The sequence below is a fragment of the Ceratotherium simum genome, chromosome 7, assembly GCF_057802395.1.
Source record: "Ceratotherium simum simum isolate JZ-2026a chromosome 7, ASM5780239v1, whole genome shotgun sequence".
NCBI lineage: Eukaryota > Metazoa > Chordata > Mammalia > Perissodactyla > Rhinocerotidae > Ceratotherium > Ceratotherium simum.
The window spans coordinates 46593014-46612758 of NC_141906.1; the positions used below are offsets into that span (position 1 = coordinate 46593014).

At 42.2% G+C, this 19745-nt stretch overlaps 1 protein-coding gene across 1 annotated transcript in view; it reads left to right on the forward strand.

The window, feature by feature from the left end:
• Positions 1 to 19745, forward strand: part of FAT3 (FAT atypical cadherin 3) — a 502525-nt gene that overhangs the window by 411499 nt on the left and 71281 nt on the right. The window contains exons 10-13 of the mRNA XM_087433575.1: positions 495 to 4568; positions 7801 to 7997; positions 9302 to 9455; positions 11756 to 11989. Of these exons, the coding sequence (XP_087289701.1) occupies positions 495 to 4568; positions 7801 to 7997; positions 9302 to 9455; positions 11756 to 11989 (4659 nt within the window). The remainder of the gene's footprint in view (positions 1 to 494; positions 4569 to 7800; positions 7998 to 9301; positions 9456 to 11755; positions 11990 to 19745) is intronic.

The following is a 19745-nucleotide window of genomic DNA, read 5'->3' on the forward strand; positions in this document are numbered from 1 at the left end:
GAAACAAAATGACTACGTTATAATGTTCTGAAACAATTCCTACTACTCTTTTTCTCATAATGTAAAATGCAGATTATGGCACTGGTTTAGGTATAAATACCTTTTACCAGTAGCATTGGCATGTGCCAGCCCAATCTGTTCCTCTTTTCTCAAAGCTGGCCTTGAGAGAAGTCCTACACATTCTTAACAGAAAATCTCTCCTACAAACTCTCTTATTTCCCAGTTTGAATGTACACAGTATTGTGGTGGTGTTATTAACCTAGATTATGAAGATACCGATCCAAAATTCACAATTTTACTGAAAAACTCATTTCAGTTGCTTTTGAATACCCCAAAAAGAGAAGTCTGTCATTTTATTTCAGAATGAGATGGAATGAATACAAATAATTGCTTTCTACTTGCCATGTTGCAGTAAAGTAGCCTTCAGATGAAGAGTTAATCTTCAAAAAATGACCCACTTGTAACTCATTTCCCCATTGATTTCTATATTGTAGGGAACACTGGGAACACATTTAAGATCGAACCAGTCCTGGGCATCATCACTGTTTCCAAAGAACCAGACATGACTACGATGAGTCAGTTTGTCCTGTCAGTCAAAGTCACAGATCAGGGTTCCCCGCCAATGTCTGCCACCGCAATTGTGCGCATCTCTGTCACCATGTCTGATAATTCTCACCCCAAGTTCGCTCACAAAGACTACCAAGCAGAAGTAAATGAAAATGTTGATATTGGAACATCAGTCATTCTAATCTCTGCCATCAGTCAATCTACCCTCATTTATGAAGTCAAAGATGGAAACATTAATGGGATCTTTACCATAAATCCATATTCTGGGGTCATCACCACTCGGAAGGCACTGGATTATGAGCGTACTTCCTCGTATCAGCTCATCATTCAAGCCACTAACATGGCAGGAATGGCTTCCAATGCCACAGTCAATATTCAGATTGTTGATGAAAATGATAACGCCCCAGTTTTTCTCTTTTCTCAGTATTCGGGCAGCCTTAGTGAGGCTGCCCCCGTCAATAGCATTGTCAGAAGCTTGGATAACAGCCCACTGGTAATTCGAGCCACTGATGCTGACAGCAACCGGAATGCTCTGCTTGTGTATCAGATTGTGGAGTCCACGGCCAAGAAGTTCTTCACAGTGGACTCCAGTACAGGTGCAATCAGAACAATTGCCAACCTGGACCATGAAACCATTGCCCATTTCCATTTTCATGTGCATGTGAGAGACAGTGGTAGCCCCCAGCTGACTGCAGAGAGTCCCGTTGAAGTCAACATAGAGGTGACAGATGTGAATGATAACCCGCCTGTGTTCACTCAGGCTGTGTTTGAGACTGTCTTACTTTTACCTACATATGTTGGAGTGGAGGTTCTGAAAGTTAGTGCCACGGATCCTGACTCTGAGGTGCCCCCTGAACTGACATACAGCCTAATGGAAGGCAGCTTGGATAGTTTTTTAATTGACTCAAATAGTGGAGTGCTGACCATAAAAAACAACAACCTTTCCAAAGATCACTATATGCTGATAGTTAAAGTGTCTGATGGAAAGTTCTACAGTACATCCATGGTCACCATCTTGGTTAAAGAAGCCATGGACAGTGGCCTCCACTTTACACAAAGCTTTTACTCCACCTCAATCTCAGAGAACAACACTAACATAACCAAAGTTGCTATTGTCAATGCCGTTGGAAATCGCCTTAATGAGCCCTTAAAATATAGCATCTTAAACCCAGGAAATAAGTTCAAGATAAAATCTACCTCAGGGGTCATTCAGACCACTGGAGTCCCCTTTGACCGTGAAGAACAAGAGTTATATGAGCTGGTGGTGGAAGCCAGCCGTGAGCTGGACCATCTGCGTGTGGCTAGGGTTGTGGTCAGGGTTAACATCGAAGACATAAATGACAACTCTCCAGTCTTTGTGGGCCTCCCTTACTATGCTGCTGTGCAAGTTGATGCTGAGCCTGGGACTCTGATTTACCAAGTGACAGCCATTGACAAAGATAAAGGTGCAAATGGAGAAGTGACCTATGTCTTACAGGATGACTATGGCCACTTTGAAATTAACCCTAATTCAGGGAATGTTGTTTTAAAAGAAGCATTCAATTCTGACTTGTCCAACATTGAGTATGGAGTCACCATCCTAGCCAAAGATGGTGGAAAACCCTCTTTGTCCACATCCGTGGAACTTCCCATCACTATTGTCAACAAAGCAATGCCTGTGTTTGACAAGCCCTTTTATACAGCATCTGTCAACGAAGACATCAGAATGGACACCCCCATTCTAAGCATCAATGCCACCAGTCCAGAAGGCCAAGGCATCATATATATTATTATTGACGGAGATCTTTATAAACAGTTTAACGTTGACTTTGACACCGGGGTCTTGAAAGTCATTAGCCCTTTGGATTATGAAATTACATCTGTTTACAAGCTGACAGTAAGAGCCAGTGATGCCCTTACTGGTGCCAGGGCTGAAGTCACTGTTGACTTGCTAGTTAATGATGTAAATGACAACCCCCCTATTTTTGATCAACCTACATATAATACAACATTATCTGAAGCATCTCTTATTGGAACACCTGTTTTGCAAGTTGTCTCTACTGATGCAGACTCAGAAAACAATAAAATGGTACATTATCAGATTGTCCAGGATACTTACAACAGCACAGATTATTTTCACATAGACAGTGCAAGTGGCTTAATACTGACAGCACGGATGCTGGACCATGAGTTAGTGCAACACTGCACTTTGAAAGTGAGAGCAACAGATAATGGCTTCCCATCGCTGAGCAGCGAGGTCCTGGTTCATATCTACATCTCAGATGTAAATGACAACCCTCCAGTTTTTAATCAGCTCATCTATGAGTCCTATGTGAGTGAATTAGCCCCCCGGGGCCATTTTGTAACCTGTGTGCAAGCCTCTGATGCAGACAGCTCTGATTTTGACCGGTTGGAATATAGCATTTTATCTGGGAATGACCGGACGAGCTTTCTGATGGACAGCAAGAGTGGCATCATCACACTGTCCAACCACCGGAAGCAGCGGATGGAGCCCCTGTACAGTCTCAATGTGTCAGTCTCTGATGGGTTGTTCACCAGCACCGCACAAGTGCATATCAGGGTACTCGGGGCTAACCTGTACAGCCCTGCCTTTTCACAAAGCACCTATGTAGCTGAGGTGAGAGAGAATGCGGCCGCTGGGACAAAGGTAATTCACGTTCGAGCCACAGATGGGGATCCAGGGACATACGGGCAGATCAGCTACGCCATCATCAATGACTTTGCTAAGGATCGATTCCTCATAGACAGCAATGGACAGGTCATCACGACAGAAAGACTCGACCGGGAAAACCCTCTGGAAGGAGACATTAGCATTTTTTTGAGGGCCCTCGATGGTGGAGGGAGAACGACTTTCTGCACTGTGAGGGTGATTGTTGTGGATGAAAATGACAATGCTCCCCAGTTCCTGACAGTGGAATACAGAGCCAGTGTCAGGGCAGACGTTGGAAGGGGACACTTGGTCACTCAGGTTCAAGCCATGGATCCAGACGATGGAGCCAATTCAAGGATTACTTATTCCCTGTATAGCGAGGCCTCGGTCTCAGTGGCTGACCTCCTGGAAATCGATCCTGACAATGGCTGGATGGTCACAAAGGGCAATTTTAACCAGTTGAAAAACACAGTGCTGTCATTCTTTGTCAAAGCAGTAGATGGGGGCATTCCAGTAAAGCACTCCCTCATTCCTGTCTATATCCATGTCTTGCCCCCCGAAACATTCTTGCCTTCATTCACCCAGTCTCAATATTCTTTTACTGTTTCAGAAGATACAGCCATTGGGAGCACGGTGGACACCCTGAGGATTTTGCCCAGTCAGAATGTCAGGTTCAGCACAGTTAATGGAGAACGACTAGAAAATAACAAAGGGGGTGTCTTCATCATAGAACAGGAAACAGGCACGATCAAGCTTGACAAACGCCTTGATCATGAAATTAGCCCAGCTTTCCACTTTAAAGTAGCAGCAACTATACCCCTGGACAAGGTAGACGTTGTGTTTACCGTAGATGTAGATATCAAGGTATTGGATTTGAATGACAACAAGCCAGTCTTTGAAACTTCAAGCTATGAGACGATCATAATGGAAGGGATGCCGGTCGGCACCAAACTCACACAGGTGAGAGCTATTGATGTGGATTGGGGAGCCAATGGGCAGGTCACTTACTCCCTCCACTCGGATTCCCAGCCTGAAAAGGTAATGGAAGCATTCAATATTGACAGCAACACAGGCTGGATCAGTACCTTGAAGGACCTGGATCATGAGACAGACCCTGCATTCACCTTCTCCGTGGTGGCCTCTGACCTCGGAGAGGCCTTCTCTCTTTCTTCCACGGCTTTGGTCTCTGTCAGGGTGACAGATATAAATGACAACGCACCAGTCTTTGCCCATGAGGTGTACCGAGGTAATGTGAAGGAGAGTGACCCACCAGGAGAGGTGGTGGCCGTCCTCAGTACGTGGGACAGAGACACTTCAGACATTAATCGCCAAGTGAGCTACCATATTACAGGTGAGTGCCACCCTCAGTTTCCACTATGTGCTCTGCTTTCTCGAGAAAGATGGAAAGTGGCAGGAGGTAAGAGTAAGAGAGAAAAAGGAGGATGAGATGAGGGACTGAGAGTAATAACACCTCTCTGGGACCGAGTAAGAGATCTCTGAGTAGACAGTTTTTCAGTTGTTGCTTGTTGCTGACTCAGCCTTGTTTGGAATTCATTGGTTTGTCTGCAACAGATTACCCAGATTGGTACCCAGTCTTTGTGTCACTTTTTGTCATTTAAAAAGGAGCCCAGCCACATGTCTCAGCTGAAGAAATGAAAATAACAGCTCTCTTTGGTGGACAGATATATTTTTAACTACATTCCTTTTTCCTACTTTTTGTAGTAGAAAGGAAAACAAATAACTTGATTCTGGAAAGCTTCACTTACGAGTTTCTCCTGGAAGTAAAAATGCATATGCACGTACACGTACACAGTTATACAAATTAGAGGGCATGGTTTGACATTTTGCTGAAAATTCCTAAGTTATAACTCCAAGTCAAAGGGTATTTCTGCTGACAACTCAATTTTCTTGGAACTCTTTTCTTTCTTTCCAAATAGTAAGTAGCGATTCAATGGGAAAGCCAAGATAGACAAATGAGGTCACTCAGAGTGTACAAAAAATGTCACCATTGTTCTGAGGGGCCAAGGATTTCATGTCAGAGTGAAGAAGGGGTGTCACGGATCAGGAATAGCTTTCTGGGGGTGACTGGCCCTCAACTGCAAAGAGGATAGAGTTGGTGATGTGGGAGCAGTCTTTCTAAAAACTATTTGGAGTTTTTAAAGCTAATATTTTGATGTTGTGACATTCAAAGACGGAACATAAGCAAAATGCCAAAATATTTTAAAGAATCCATCAATACTTGTAGTCTGCTGGCTTCCTTTTAGAAAAACTACATTATTCAAAGTGAAAAATGAATTAATTAGAACGCCCTCAAGACACAGAATCTGCTTAAGTATGTTAGTGAGAAAGTTAATTAATCACTGCAGAATAAGATCCACAGGAGAGCCTGTGTGTCAATGCTTGGGTTTGCCACACTTCTCTTCTCTTTATTCTTGTCCTTTTCCTTTATGGAACTGTTTTCTTGACGATGTTTTTTGTTCAAAGCTCTCTATGCATTTATGCTTTATCTGATACCTTCCATTTTTGGGTTTTTTTTTTTTCACTAAAATGTGTATTTCTGCAGTAAAGACATGAGCAACAGTGGTAAAGAAAGAAAGGTGAGTAAAGCATCACTTTGATTTATTTGCATTCAGTTTCAGACAAAAAGCTTTTTAGGCATTCTGGGGGATACTTTTCCATTTGGAAGAATTCTAAATACTCAGCTTTAATTATTTATACATTGTCTCTGAATTCTCAGTGGATGATTTAAAGGGACCGTCCCGTCGACTTTACCGAAGTAATGAGAACAGAGTAGCTTAAAGCTACTGTTACTACAAAAAGTGCCAACCACCAACTGATTTTAATTAGATTTAACTTTTGCTCTTGATGTAACACAACTTGGCTGTGCTGCCTCATATTAACAGAAGACGATTAATCATTTTATTTAAGAAAAGAACAGTGTGGGCCTGCACCTAAAGCACTGAATAGTGAGGTTAAATTTGTGCATGCTGAAATAATATTCAACTGAAGCATAGTTGGATCCTAGCCAGTGGCAGAGGAAAGTGATATCCCAGGGAGGACCCCGAGCCTCGCCAGAGCAGTTTCCTCATTCTTGACACTATGACATTTGGGGCCGGATAAGTCTTTGTTGTAGGTGGCTGTTCTGTGCATTGTAGGATGATTAGCAGTGTCTCTGGCCTCAGCCCGATGGATTCCAGTAGCACCACCACCACCACCCCTGATGTGACATTCAAAAATGTCTCCAGACTTTCACAAATGTTCCTGGGGAGGGGAGGTGAGACAATGCCGCTTCCAGTTGAGAACTGCTGCCCTAGAGGAATGTGCAGCTCTCCCCTTTTCTGTGCTGTCTGCCAAATATGGTCCATTTATTCCATGGTTGCCTCACACTGTTGAGGCCCCTAGACTGACCTCCCCCAATGCTTTATAATCGAGAGTGCAGTCCACCACTTCCCACCCAATCCTTCTGGCAGAACCGTGATTTTTGCCCTCTGCTCTTTTAAAGATTCATTGTAACAAAGTGAATGGCTCCCCTTTTTCAACAAAGTAGCAGCCAGTGTGCAGTATGCTTTCCTTATTTATTTGTTTATTGTCAGTCTTCCCTACTAGAATGTGAGCTCCACCACAGAGCAGGGCTTTTTGTCAGTTTTGTCCACTACTGTAGTCCTACTGCCTGGAACAGTGCCTGGCCCAGAGCAGGTGATAAATACTTGTTGATCCAAATGAATGAAATGTTGATGATCTAACTGGATTCCTGGCTTCTTGCCGGTTGTCTTGTCCAGTCTTTCTCCATGTTTGAAGTAACATTATCTCCCTCTTGGGGATTAGAAGGTCAAGGTAGTTTTCTTCCCTCTCGTTATCTTGTTCTCCAATGATGTAGAAAGTGATGTTGCTGGGACCACTGTCAGTGTTTTCAGCAGCATAACAAGCTGTTCCACGTCATCTCTTCTACTTTTCTTCCGCTTTCGCCAGCTTCGTTCTGACAAATTTGATCTAATTGCCGTGCTTATCTTTAACCTGCTCCTTAAATGACCCCTCGTTAGGGCTATTTAATACTAATGAGTTTTCCTCTGTCACACTAACTTTTCTCCCCCCACGCTCCAGTCCTTATAAGAAGAGAGCAGCTGTATGACAAAGCCTTCACTAAAGATTCCTTAATAGACCTGACTGCCTTGCTTTGATCACATAATCAACAGCTAATGGAATTGTCTTGGTAACAAGAGCTATAGTGTATTACATCCTCTCTTGAGACAAAGTGGAAAGACAGTTGCATCATCCCCCAGAAGAGGATTGATTGTTCACAATCTGAATTTGATTGTCCTTAAGGGGAGCTAAACAGGAGATCATCTCCAGCTTCTCTAAGTGCATTTTATTCTCTTGGAAAGTTACTGTTTTACCTTCCACACAAGCCAAGCATATAAACATCGTGCTTTGTTGCCGTTGAATCAAAAGGATGTATCAATTTTTTTCGGTATCATAAATGATACAGTTTGAGGAGCACCTGGATGACCTCACAAGGCCTCTCACTGTAGGTGTAGATCAAAGCATTTCATTGCACAGCTTCAAAAACTCTTTTTTCACTGCAGGAGGGAACCCTCGAGGACGGTTTGCCCTGGGCCTGGTGCAGAGTGAGTGGAAGGTCTATGTGAAGAGACCTCTAGATAGAGAAGAACAAGACATTTACTTCCTCAATATCACTGCCACCGACGGGCTCTTTGTCACACAGGCCATGGTGGAAGTGACTGTCAGTGATGTGAATGACAACAGCCCAGTGTGTGATCAGGTGAGATTTGCAGATACATTGCTGCCTCTTACTCTTCTTTTCTAAAATTAAATCAAAACCCATTTCACTTTTCTTCTTAAGGCCAGGCTAATTTCTGCTCTTATCTCCTTGATTAGTGAGCTCCAGTTGGATATTAGAGGGTAGGAGTTGGAGTCTGGGATGAAAGGTTATAAAGGAATAGGTAGCAAGATCAGGTACCTAATTTTGCCCCCGCCCAAAACAAAAACAAAACCATGAGTCTTAAAATTAAATAATTTTTAAGGAATCATAAAGGACCTTATGACTTATTCTGTCTAAATCACTGATTTCACAAAAGAGAAATGGACCACTCAAAAGCATAAGTTATTTGTTTAAATTTACATAGCTGGTTAGTGGCAATATTGGTAATAGACCCAGGTCTCCAGGTTCCTCATGGAGTAGGCTTTCCACTCCAGTACAAAACATGACAGCCAATGCAAGATGCCAGGACTAGATTTATATTCTTTCTTACTGAAATTAAATCATGATTAATTTACTTTTTCTTTACCATGTGGACCAAGAGACAGTATTGGTATTCTGTAGCTTAGAAAAGTGTTGCGGGCCGGCCCCGTGGCTTAGCGGTTAAGTGCGCGCGCTCCGCTACTGGCGGCCTAGGTTCGGATCCCGGGCGCGCACCGACGCACCACTTCTCCGGCCATGCTGAGGCCATGTCCCACATACAGCAACTGGAAGGATGTGCAACTATGACATACAACTATCTACTGGGGCTTTGGGGTAAAAAAAGGAGGAGGATTGGCAATAGATGTTAGCTCAGAGCCGGTCTTCCTCAGCAAAAAGAGGAGGATTAGCATGGATGAGAGCTCAGGGCTGATCTTCCTCACAGAAAAAAAAAAAAGTGTTGCAAATATTTAATCTCTCATACTAATGCCAAGTGTTAGTGGTGGCTCTTTAAAGAGTCAGAGGGTCCCAAGGACTCACTGAGGCTTAACAGAAAAAGAGAACCATGATCAATATGTGATGTGTGTCCTGGTTCCACCAGGGCAGGGATTTTTATCTGTTTTCTTCACCATTGTATTCCTAGCACCTACTGTGTAGCACATAGTAGATGCTCAGCCAGTATTTGTTGAATGAATGAGCATGGGAGGGGTGGGGCAGCAGATATACCATGTTTCATCATATATTGTAAGATAGTTCCGTGCTGAAGGGAAAAAGATAGCAAAAGCTGTTATATGAATGCATTTTTAAAGAAATAATTTATAACGCTAAACATGGCAACTGCCCCACAAATACTGATGATTTAACTAGCTCTCTTTACTTTTGCTTAGGTTGCATATACAGCATTATTTCCCGAAGACATTCCATCAAATAAAATCATCCTGAAGGTCAGTGCTAAGGATGCCGATATTGGATCCAATGGAGATATACGATACTCACTCTATGGATCTGGAAACAATGAATTTTTTCTAGATCCAGAAAGTGGTAAGGTGAAATTTATTCTTTGAGTAAATGCCGTCGTTAAGCCATGAGAGAAGTGCAACTTTCACGTGGTCTCATCACTAGTGGGTAGTTAGTATACAAGAGACTTGATATGATGTCCTGCTATCTTGGACTCTAGAGAATCCTAGCTGCATTTGGTATCTGATGATGGGTGCTCTGGAACACACAAACTTTATTTGGCTTATAAAACTTGCCCTGACTTTACCTAGGTTTATCAGTGTCAAGTAATCAGATGTGTCTAGTCGCTCCTCCTGCTTCTCATGTTCATGAATTAAGGCATCTGTCCTAAAAAGACTATATATAAGATTTCACCACAAACGCACATTGCCATGAAAACCAGACAACAATGCATAGTAAGGAGAGTTTTTCTTTGTTAAAATCCCTTTTGGGTCCTTTCCTGATGCTTATTAACACAATTGTTTGGTTTTTATTAAACATTCCTGCTTAGTTTCTCCAAGGGTATGAGCCCTCAGATTTGCTTACATATACAGGTAAAACTTATAAGGTGAAAGGTTATGTAAGCTAAAGGCAGATGCCTGCATTGAAGGCCAGAGCTGATGGAAAAGATTTTTTCTATGGAAATAAATTATTTCAGTGTTGTATATTGGATAGTCCATCCAATGGCAATTTTTAAATGAATTGTAAAGATCGAATAGCTTGCATATTTCCAGTGCGGTGTTGGTCTGAGTGAACAATAGCTGTTGAGTCTCCAAAAGGTAGTATCTCTTCCCTGCCCCATTCCCATGTCATCTATATCCTACAGGGAAGCGCTGAGCTATATAGTAATATATGACTTGGCTGTATGGGGCTGATGATTGTTTATTCGATAGCTAACATTTATTGAGTAGGTAGTAGACGTAAAAGAACTTTGGGGATATCTGTGGTAGACTCCAAGATGAACAAAACAAACCATGCCCAAGGGATATTGTAACCCAGTGGGGAAGACAGACCAGTAAGCCAATAATAATAATAATAATAATAATAATGAAAGGCAGAATGAAATGAGTGCCCAGGAGAGATATCAAGGGAGTCATATCCAGGCACAGAGGAAGAAGTAGCTAATATTCTGATGAGAGAAAAAAGGAAACTGTTTTAAAGAAGAGCTGGCATTTGAACTGAGCCAGGATTCTAGGAGCTAAAAAAGGACACTGCTGGCCATGGGGGCTGCATGAGCAGAGAGCAGGGCACATCCAGGTAATGTCATGTACAACATTGTCACTGGTGAAAGGAGCTATAGAATGGCTAGTGAAAAAAGTAGTGGGAAAAATAACTTTAGGCCAGATCGTGGAGGGTCTTGAATACCCAACTGGAAAACCACTGGACATTTTTGAGCAGGAGAGGGAAATGATCCAGCTTATGTTTGAGAACTGGCTTTAGCAGGGAAGCCATAGGAGGAATTGCTTTATAAATATAGATGGCTTGGTCCAAATAATGTCTATGAATTTTATTTTTATTTAAGAGTAATAATATTTCATGAGTCGTACTGTTCACCAAATAGCATGTATTCAGGTCTGTCTCTGTGCTTGTTGTCATTATCTGTTGAAACTTAAACAACAATAAAAACCTCTCTACAGGGGCTGATGCCCAGCACCCGTACAGCTATTCCAATGGTTAAAATGCAGACATAACATCCCTCCATGCTGCTGTCCCAAGCTCCTCATGTATTCCTCCACTAGAACCCTCTCCCAGCAACCACAGGCCCTTCCACAATCCAGCAAGTAGGGTCCACCCTGGCACAGTAGGAGTCCTTCAAGACTTCTTTCTGCTAAAGTCATCCTCTGTTTTAATATTTCATTTTCCTCTAAAAGATGGGGTAAAAAGATGTTGAGTATCTGGAAGCAAAGAGACTGCCCCTTCTGGGTCTATGGATTATTGGCATGATTGACTATCAAAGAACTATCCCATTTTCTATGCTTTTTCTGGAGATATAGCAGAAATCAAATCATAGCTGATCTCTAGAGCAGATCTTGAGAGGTATAAAGAAGTACGGAGCTTCTCCGTGTAGCCAAAAGAAAGAACCCTTGATAACAGAGGTTTCTCGGTGGGATTAATTAATTTGAAGATCATACAGCTGGTTTGTTGTTGCATCCAGAGTCCTGTAAATTTTTCCCTGATGCTTAAAAAACTTGAATTTGCTCTATTTTTCAAAGTATGAGGCACTTGAGCCAAATGTTATTGGTCCTTTCTGTACTGGGGATTCTTTAAATAATTGATTCTCTGCTCTTCAAAGAAAGGCAGTTTTTGAAAAGCCAGGCCAACCGTGCCATCATATATTTTCCCAGGTGAGTTAAAAACCTTGGCTCAGTTGGACCGTGAGAGGGTCCCTGTGTACAGCCTGATTGCCAGGGCCACCGACGGGGGTGGCAGGTTCTGCCAATCCGATGTGCGCCTGATCCTGGAGGACGTGAATGATAACCCCCCTGTGTTTTCTTCTGACCACTACGATGCCTGTGTCTATGAGAACACGGCCACCAAGGCGCTGTTGACCAGAGTTCAAGCCACGGATCCCGACGTTGGTAAGTCAGCTGTCAGTTACACTGATGGGGTGTCTCCTTGTTCACGCATTTGACACATCTTCAGTTGCTGCCTTTCTTTTAGTTTGATCAGCCCACCTTGGTTCCTTATGAGAACATGTACATTAACCCACGTTTCAGCTCTTCCTCTGATGCACTTCATAGGCGTGAGAGAACTCTGCAAGATGTCCTCCCTCCTCTTTCTAGGGTTTGAAGAAGTGATAGTATGAATTCCTTTACCTTTTAACAAAGGGTTTGGGGATTTTTTTTTTAACCTTTAGAATAAAAATAATAGCTTTCTTACTGGCCCATTCCTCCTGAACATAGTTAAAATGCTGTTGTGTGTAGCAGGGAGAATTCGTTTCCACTTCTGTAAAGAATTGCATCACATGCTTCAGCTGAAATATGACAATCTTGATTTATTGTAGTGCCCCATAGTGCAAAGACCAATTACTAAATGTGCTGCCAGTCCAATGTGGATTTTTTTTAAACTGCTATTTTCCAGAGTATTTTGGTCATGTATAAACTGACATTACTAGGCAGGGTAGGGGTGGGAGAGATAAGAAGGAATTAGAATTGAAAGTTGCTAATAAAGTTTGTGTTCAAATCCACTTTACATATGAGATGGTGAGTTAGAAAAGACTGGAGTTAATTGCTAGGTAGTCATTCTGAGAATGCATAAGTTATTGAGGTGACTGCGTGATGGAATATAAATACGAGGGCATATAGACAGCCTCTTGGTTGTGCATTCTAAGAGCTGTAAATCAGAGGACTAGGGAATGATTGGGTGTGTCTGTTATGCTAAACAGGCCTTTATATAATTCAGTGTCTTATTGCTTAATTCTGAATTGAAAGAAAAATTATTGGACTAATGGAAAAGTAAATACATGATAATTAGTTGAAAACAAACGTAGAGCCCAGGGTCTCTGCCTATTTCCCCTTAGAGAAATTAGTGGCTACATTTTGAATTATTGCTCTTACCACGTTAGCATAATTTTCAAGGCTGAGAACCAACCTTTTAAAAGTCTGCATATTATAAAGCTTGGTAAAAAAATGGCAAACAGGAAAAGACTCTCTTATTTATATATAATTATGTAATAACTACAAAAACTCTTTTTTAAAGGAGGATTAGCAAACATTCTCTGGACTCTTACTAGAAGATTTTTGGGGAAAAGAGGACAGAAATCATGCAAATGAATCTCTTAATAATTTAAACTTGACTTTGAGACTGTGGATCATTGATGAAATTTTAAGACTTAAATTTTTTTTTATTTTAAATTAAATTAAAATTCCAATTTTTAAAAATTGGAATTTTTCTGCTCAGTTCCTCTATGAAGGAATTGGTTGTGCTCTAGAGATTGGAGACAGAAGGAGTCTGATTAGTGCACATGGTGTTTCAGACAGTGGGAGTGGGGAGATGTTATTGACTCATAGACATGGCTGTGGTGAAGAATAAATACACAGTTAGCTCTGTCCTGCTTTTCACTTCTTCTTTTTTTTTTTTTTTTTGAGGAAGATCAGCCCTGAGCTAACATCCATTGCCAATCCTCCTCTTTTTGCTGAGGAAGACTGGCCCAGGGCTAACATCTGTGCCCGTCTTCCTCCACTTTATATGGGATGCTGCCACAGCATGGCTTGACAAGCAGTATGTCAGTGCACACCTGGGATCCGAACCTGCAAACCCTGGGCCACCGAAACGGAGCAGGTGCACTTAAACACTATGCCACCTGGCCGGCCCGCCTCCTTTTCACTTCTGATACAGCTGGTTGGCATTTGGGGAAGAAGGGATGACTAGACTCTAGGCATTTAGCAGAGCAGAGATGAAAAGTCTTTAAAGGACCAAACCCAGAACAAGGACCTTATCAGCACCTCGCTCTGCTCATTTGCACTGTTAGCAAAAGGCTTACATTCAGAGCTTCAAATAGAGACAGAGATATAACTGCTGCTGACACCTGTATATAAAGTGAACTCACCAGGCCATTGTATCAGCATCCGGAAAACTCTAGCATAGCACACCAGATTCTGGTTCATTTTCTCAGTTTTTGTAGAACTCACTTAGCTTTAAAAAATAAAAGAACTGAGGGGCCAGCCCGGTGGCACAGCAGTTAAGTTCGCACGCTCCACTTTGGCAGCCTGGGGTTCACAGGTTCGGATCCCAGTCACACACCAACGCACCGTTTATGCTGTAGCAGCGTCCTATATAAAGTAGAGGAAGATGGACATGGATGTTAGCCCAGGGCCAGTCTTCCTCAGCAAAAAAGAGGAGGATTGGCAACAGATGTTAGCTCAGGGCTAATCTTCCTCAAAAATAAATAAATAAATAAATAAATAAATAAATAAATAAATAAATAAATAAATAAATAAATAAATAAAATAAAAGAACTAGAATAGCTGGGGAAGAACAAATGAACACTTCTGAAAACACAAACTGAGCGCCTACTGTGTCCCAGGCACCACGCTGAGGAAGTGGGTGTGAAGGTCTCCGTCAGAGCTTGCAGGGGGATTCCAGGAGCAGTGGCATCAGTCTGAGCTGTGATAAAACCGACATTCTCCAGAGTCCCTGGGTATCAGCGACTGGCGGCTTATGCCATTTTCATTAGCAGCCTGGTCAGAACACTTACTTCCCCAGGAGTACCCATTTCTCGCTCTTTCATAAGGGACCAGAAACAAGGGTGAGCTGTGTACTGAAGTTTACCAGGTTGTCGAGTGGGCAACTCACCTGGGGTCCAAACTGAACCTCTGACCTGAGGCTGTTTGCACACGAATCGTTAGACTAAATCCAGCCCTCTAGTGTCTTTAATTTGGCTTATATACAGTGTTCAAAAAAGTTTGAATTAGTTGTCAATACTTACAAGTCAGGAGATTTTTATTAGAAATTTCCATTTCTGGCATTTTATAAAAACAGCAACAGCGCTGAAAAGACTCAGCAATTCCAGGCACCGTCCCACAATGGCAGAAGCTAAATAGCAGCCGCCTCCTTGATATGAGCCAGCCCTCACCCTCCCGATCCCCAGCCACTTCGGTTGTTTCTGTTACCGCCTGTCCTCACAGGCGTTCACAACCCCTTCTCTAAATGACAAGGAAATGTGTGATTTTTTTAAACTTTTTATTTTCAAATAATGATGGGTTCACAGGAAGTTGAGAAAAATGTACAGGCGGTCACACATACCTTTCACCCAGCACTTCCCGCCCAATGATGACGTGTCACATAAGTGAAGTACACTGTCAGATTCTGGCGGATGTGTGTGTGCATTCTAAGCAGTTTTATCACCTGTGCAGCTTCATGTAACCACCACCACATTTGTCCACAAGGTTCCCTCCTGCCACCCCTTCATAGCCACACCGACCTCCTTCCCGCACATCTTTCCCAGTCCCTAACCCCTGGCAACCACTAATCTCCATATCTGTAATTTTTTAATTTCAAAAATGTTATTTAAATGGAATTATATAGTCTGTAACCTTTTGAAATTGCCTTCTTTCACTCAGTATCATTCCCTTGAGATTCATCCAAGTTGCCTAATTGATTGATCCTAGTGAAGAACATTTGTGCAAATAATGAGGCTTTTTGGTTCATGAAACTTCTTTTAAGCATATTCTTTTTTTTTTTCCTGAGGAAGATTCGCCCTGAGCTAACATCTGTTGCCGATCTTCTTCTTTTTGCTTGAGGAAGATTAGCCCTGAGCTAACATCTGTGCCAATCTTCCTCTATTTTTTGTATGTGGTTCACCGCCACAGCATGGCTGCCAATGAGTGGTATAGATCCATGCCTGGGAACTGAACCCAGGCCGCCAAAGTGGAGCATGCCGAACTTTACCACTAGGCCATGGGGTCAGCCCCTAAGCATATTCTTTCACCTGAATTTATAAATTATTTCACCAGCATTTGGCTACAGTATATACTAAGTATAGTCACTATAGCTTGCAGAGAAAAGACAAGGACTATGTATTAATCGGCAATCTGATTCCATAGCTTCATGAATTCAAAGCTCTTACACATGACTTGCTAAACTTCCATATCCTGGCTTTCTAATTCTAAAAATATTATTGCTTTTAGCCAAATAACTCTTTCCTATGCCAAATTCATTATTCATAATGAACCAAGACTTAATGTTAGAGTAACTATCTAGGTCAGGAATAAAATAAAAACAGAGGAGGACAAGATAATCGTAACACCCATTTTATGAGTTCTAAGAAATAGCTTGGCAACTTCTAGATTTTATCATCAAATTCTTAGTTTTCCTGTAAAATGGTGATGTCCTCAATTCCATGACTTTATGACCTAATATTTATAAAAATTTAATCTTTTCAGTAAAGATTAGGAGACCTTGTGTTTCACTACTCTTCGGGGTCAATATCTTATGATTTGATCTACCTCTTAGAGATAGGATTTGTTTCCAGGTTCCCAATTTTGAGGGGTTTTTTTAAGCTGGGAAAGGGAATATGCAGTCATGAGGATTAGAGCTAAAATCTACAACCATCTTAGGCAAAGTGACATGAAAATAAAATGTAAATCTGCACTGGAAAATATACTGTAGTCCATGATGTATTGAGAGGCCGATTTCCAGATATTTGAGATACTAGAGGACTTGTTTTTCTTCTCGTGGATCAGGGACATAAAGCAAAGAAATGTTCTAATAAGCAACTCACTTATTCCTTTCCTGTAAAATATTTTCTGCAAGGTTTGGAACTTCTTTCAGGGATTTCAGAGGAACTTAGAAGCTCGTAACACACATTACAGTTGTTTTCCATTCAATTTAACAGATATTTAATGAGTGGCTAGGTAGTAGGCACTACAGAAGGAACTGCAAGATTCTCAAAGATGAGGAATGTGCAGTGGCAAGCCTTGGGTCATATGCAGTAGTGAAGGGCATGAATCAGAGACACACATGCCTTAAATAAAAGGCCAAGCTCCTAAAATAAATAGGATTTCAGCAGACAGAGGTAGGAAGGCATTCAGAAAGACAGGAACCCGAAGGATAACGTCATATAGCTGGGAAAGCGTGGACCCAACTAAATAGTTGGGAGAACATCATGTCGTCCCGGACAGAGAGAGGTAAATGAGATGAGAAAAGTAGTCTGAGACCTGATTGTGGTGGTTCGCAAAGTCCAGGAATTGTGTGCTTAAATAGGTAGAAAAGAACTGTGGAGCGTTTTTTGAGAAAAGAAGTCCAGTTCTGGGTTTTGGAAATGCTAATCTGATAGGAGCCTCTAAAATGAGGGTGGGGAAAGCTCTTCAGAGGGTATTGAGAATGACCACAAGGACCAAAATTAGAGTGGTGGCTTTGGGATTTAAAAGGAAGGAGCAGATGAGAGAGAGATTTTAGGTGTGAAATCTGTCAGTTTTGGCAGTTGACTGGATTGCAGGCAAGATAGACAGGCTAGACAAGATTTCAGACTTGGGCTCCAGGTGAAGGTGCTGCATGAGCAGAAATAGCATAGGTGGCCTGAAGTAGGACCTGATGTAGAGAGAAAGATGAAAACTGAAGACACGTTGGGAATTAAAGTATAGACCTTCAGGAAAAAGTCAAGATAACAAGTTTGCTAATCATGACAAAGTGGGGAGGTCTTGCCTTCAAGCGGTTTACAGTCATAGTGGGAAACAGGCATGCACAAATGAACATTCAAAGAAGATGTAAAAAATGTTATAAGACAGTTGCATCTGTAAAAGTAGGGATTATTTAAGGATTAATCAGATAGCACATGTAAAATGCTAGCACATGTCCCTGTGGGAACATTAAAATGTGAGCAGTGAATTTTCAAGTGGGGCAACTCAGGAAGGAGTCACAAAGTGATATTAGCATTTAAGTTGGGTCTTAAGGGTTGGGGCTTGAACTTGGATAGGCAAGAAGAAGAAAAACTTCCAGTAGTAAGAGAGAGAGATGAGGATTGTACTAGCAGGGATAGGCTTGACTAGGCTGAGATAATTTTTAAAAAGACTCAGTTGTTTAGCACAGCAAAAGTTTAATTCTTGCCCATGTGAAGTACAGGTTGGCTTGAGTCCATCTGGTGACTTGGAGATCTGGTCTATCTCGTCAACACCACCTTCTTGACCTTTGGTTCCCAAGGTCACCACAGCAGAAGAGAGGGATGAAGGAGGCATGCTAGCTCTTAGCTGCCTCAGCCTGGGAGAGACCCACGTTACTCTGTCAGTGTCTATTGCCCAGAACTAGTCAGAACAGGCTGGGAAATGTAGGGGAGGCCATGGGATATTTGGTGAGCACCCATTGTCTCTGCCACAATGATGAAAGCAGGAAAGGGCCACTGCCCCAGCAGGTCCCAAGGAGGCAGGAGAGAGTGACATTACCAATGTGGGTAGAAGGGTTAGCCTCAGCAACATGGAGAGTCCACTTGATCTTAGAAATGAAAGGAAGGAGAGAACCAGAAAGAAAAATTCTGAAACTCTAAAGAAGAAACTAAGAGGGAGTTGCTGATGATAACCCAGTGTGCGACACACATCTGGCCTCAGACATCCCCATGTGGTAAGAGGTTCTGTCATCTAAGGAGACTAACATGGCAGCAGCTGGGCTGGGCGCTCTGAGGAGAGTGTAGGGAGTTTATTTCAGGAGCTAGGGGAAACATGAGAGGGAGTCAACAAGAAACGAAGAAGAGAGGGGCCAGCCCTGTGGCGTAGTGATTAAGTTCAGGGCACTCCGCTTCAGTGGCCTGGGTTTGCAGGTTCAGAACCCCGGGTGCAAACCTGTACCAGTCATCAGCCATGCTGTGGCAGTGACCCACATATAAAATAGAGGATGACTGGCACTGGCATTAGCTCAGGGCGAATCTTCCTGACCAAAAGCAAACAAACAAACAAAAAAAAGAAATAAGGAAGAGAATATGAGGGCTTTGTAGGTGCTAGGTTATGTGAATATGTCATGGGCTTAAATCAGCAGAGTGAATTACATTAATAGAAAATATGAGATATTCTCTCTCAGAGTCTTTCAGAATTATGCCATTCCATCTAAAGTTAATACTTAGATCCTCATATTAACAGAGAATAGGAAGAGACAGAGAAAACTTATCTCTTGAGAGAATTTTTCCATTTTTACCCATGTGTTTTTCATCAGCCATCAGCATCCTTAAGTTTTCACTGTCATTCCCTGTAATCATGCAAGCTTGCTGTCCATGTGGGGGGTATGTTTTCTGAGTGTTTGATGAAGGAGATGGCATCATGACTGCTGTGCTGTGCTCTCCTAGGGCAGAAGCTAGAATGAACTTGGTTTTCTAAAGCCCAGATCTTGTCAGAGGAAGTGAGGGGCTAGCCCAGTAACCTGGCGCATCATTTGCTCTGAGAGCGTAGCTCCTTCTGAAGAAGCAGGAAATTATTTCTTTGAGAGGAATATTCACAAAAATAACCACTGAACATTGTTAAACAGAGATCTTTCTCACCAAACCACTGTAAATGAATCTATGTAGTTGTTTCTTGCTTCTTCTGACTCATCCCAGCCTTAGCGTCTGCCACTAAGTGTCTTAGTGTCTGCCACTTAGTGAGAGCCATGAAAAGAGACTTGAAAAGCTAAGAGATAAGTCCACAGAAGTTCACAACTGTGACAAAAAAGCATGTTGAGTTCTCTGGGTTAGCAGTTTTCTGCATTTTCCTGGGACAAAGTCTGAAGGAGTGTCATTGACACCAATGTTCAAGAATCAAAACCACTCGTCTACACGTGGGGCTGTCACTTAACTTCAGATTTGATGGTCAAAGCAAAGTTTCCACTCGTGTGATGGTGTTAGATTTTAAATCTTCCATCGTCACCTTCTGGTCT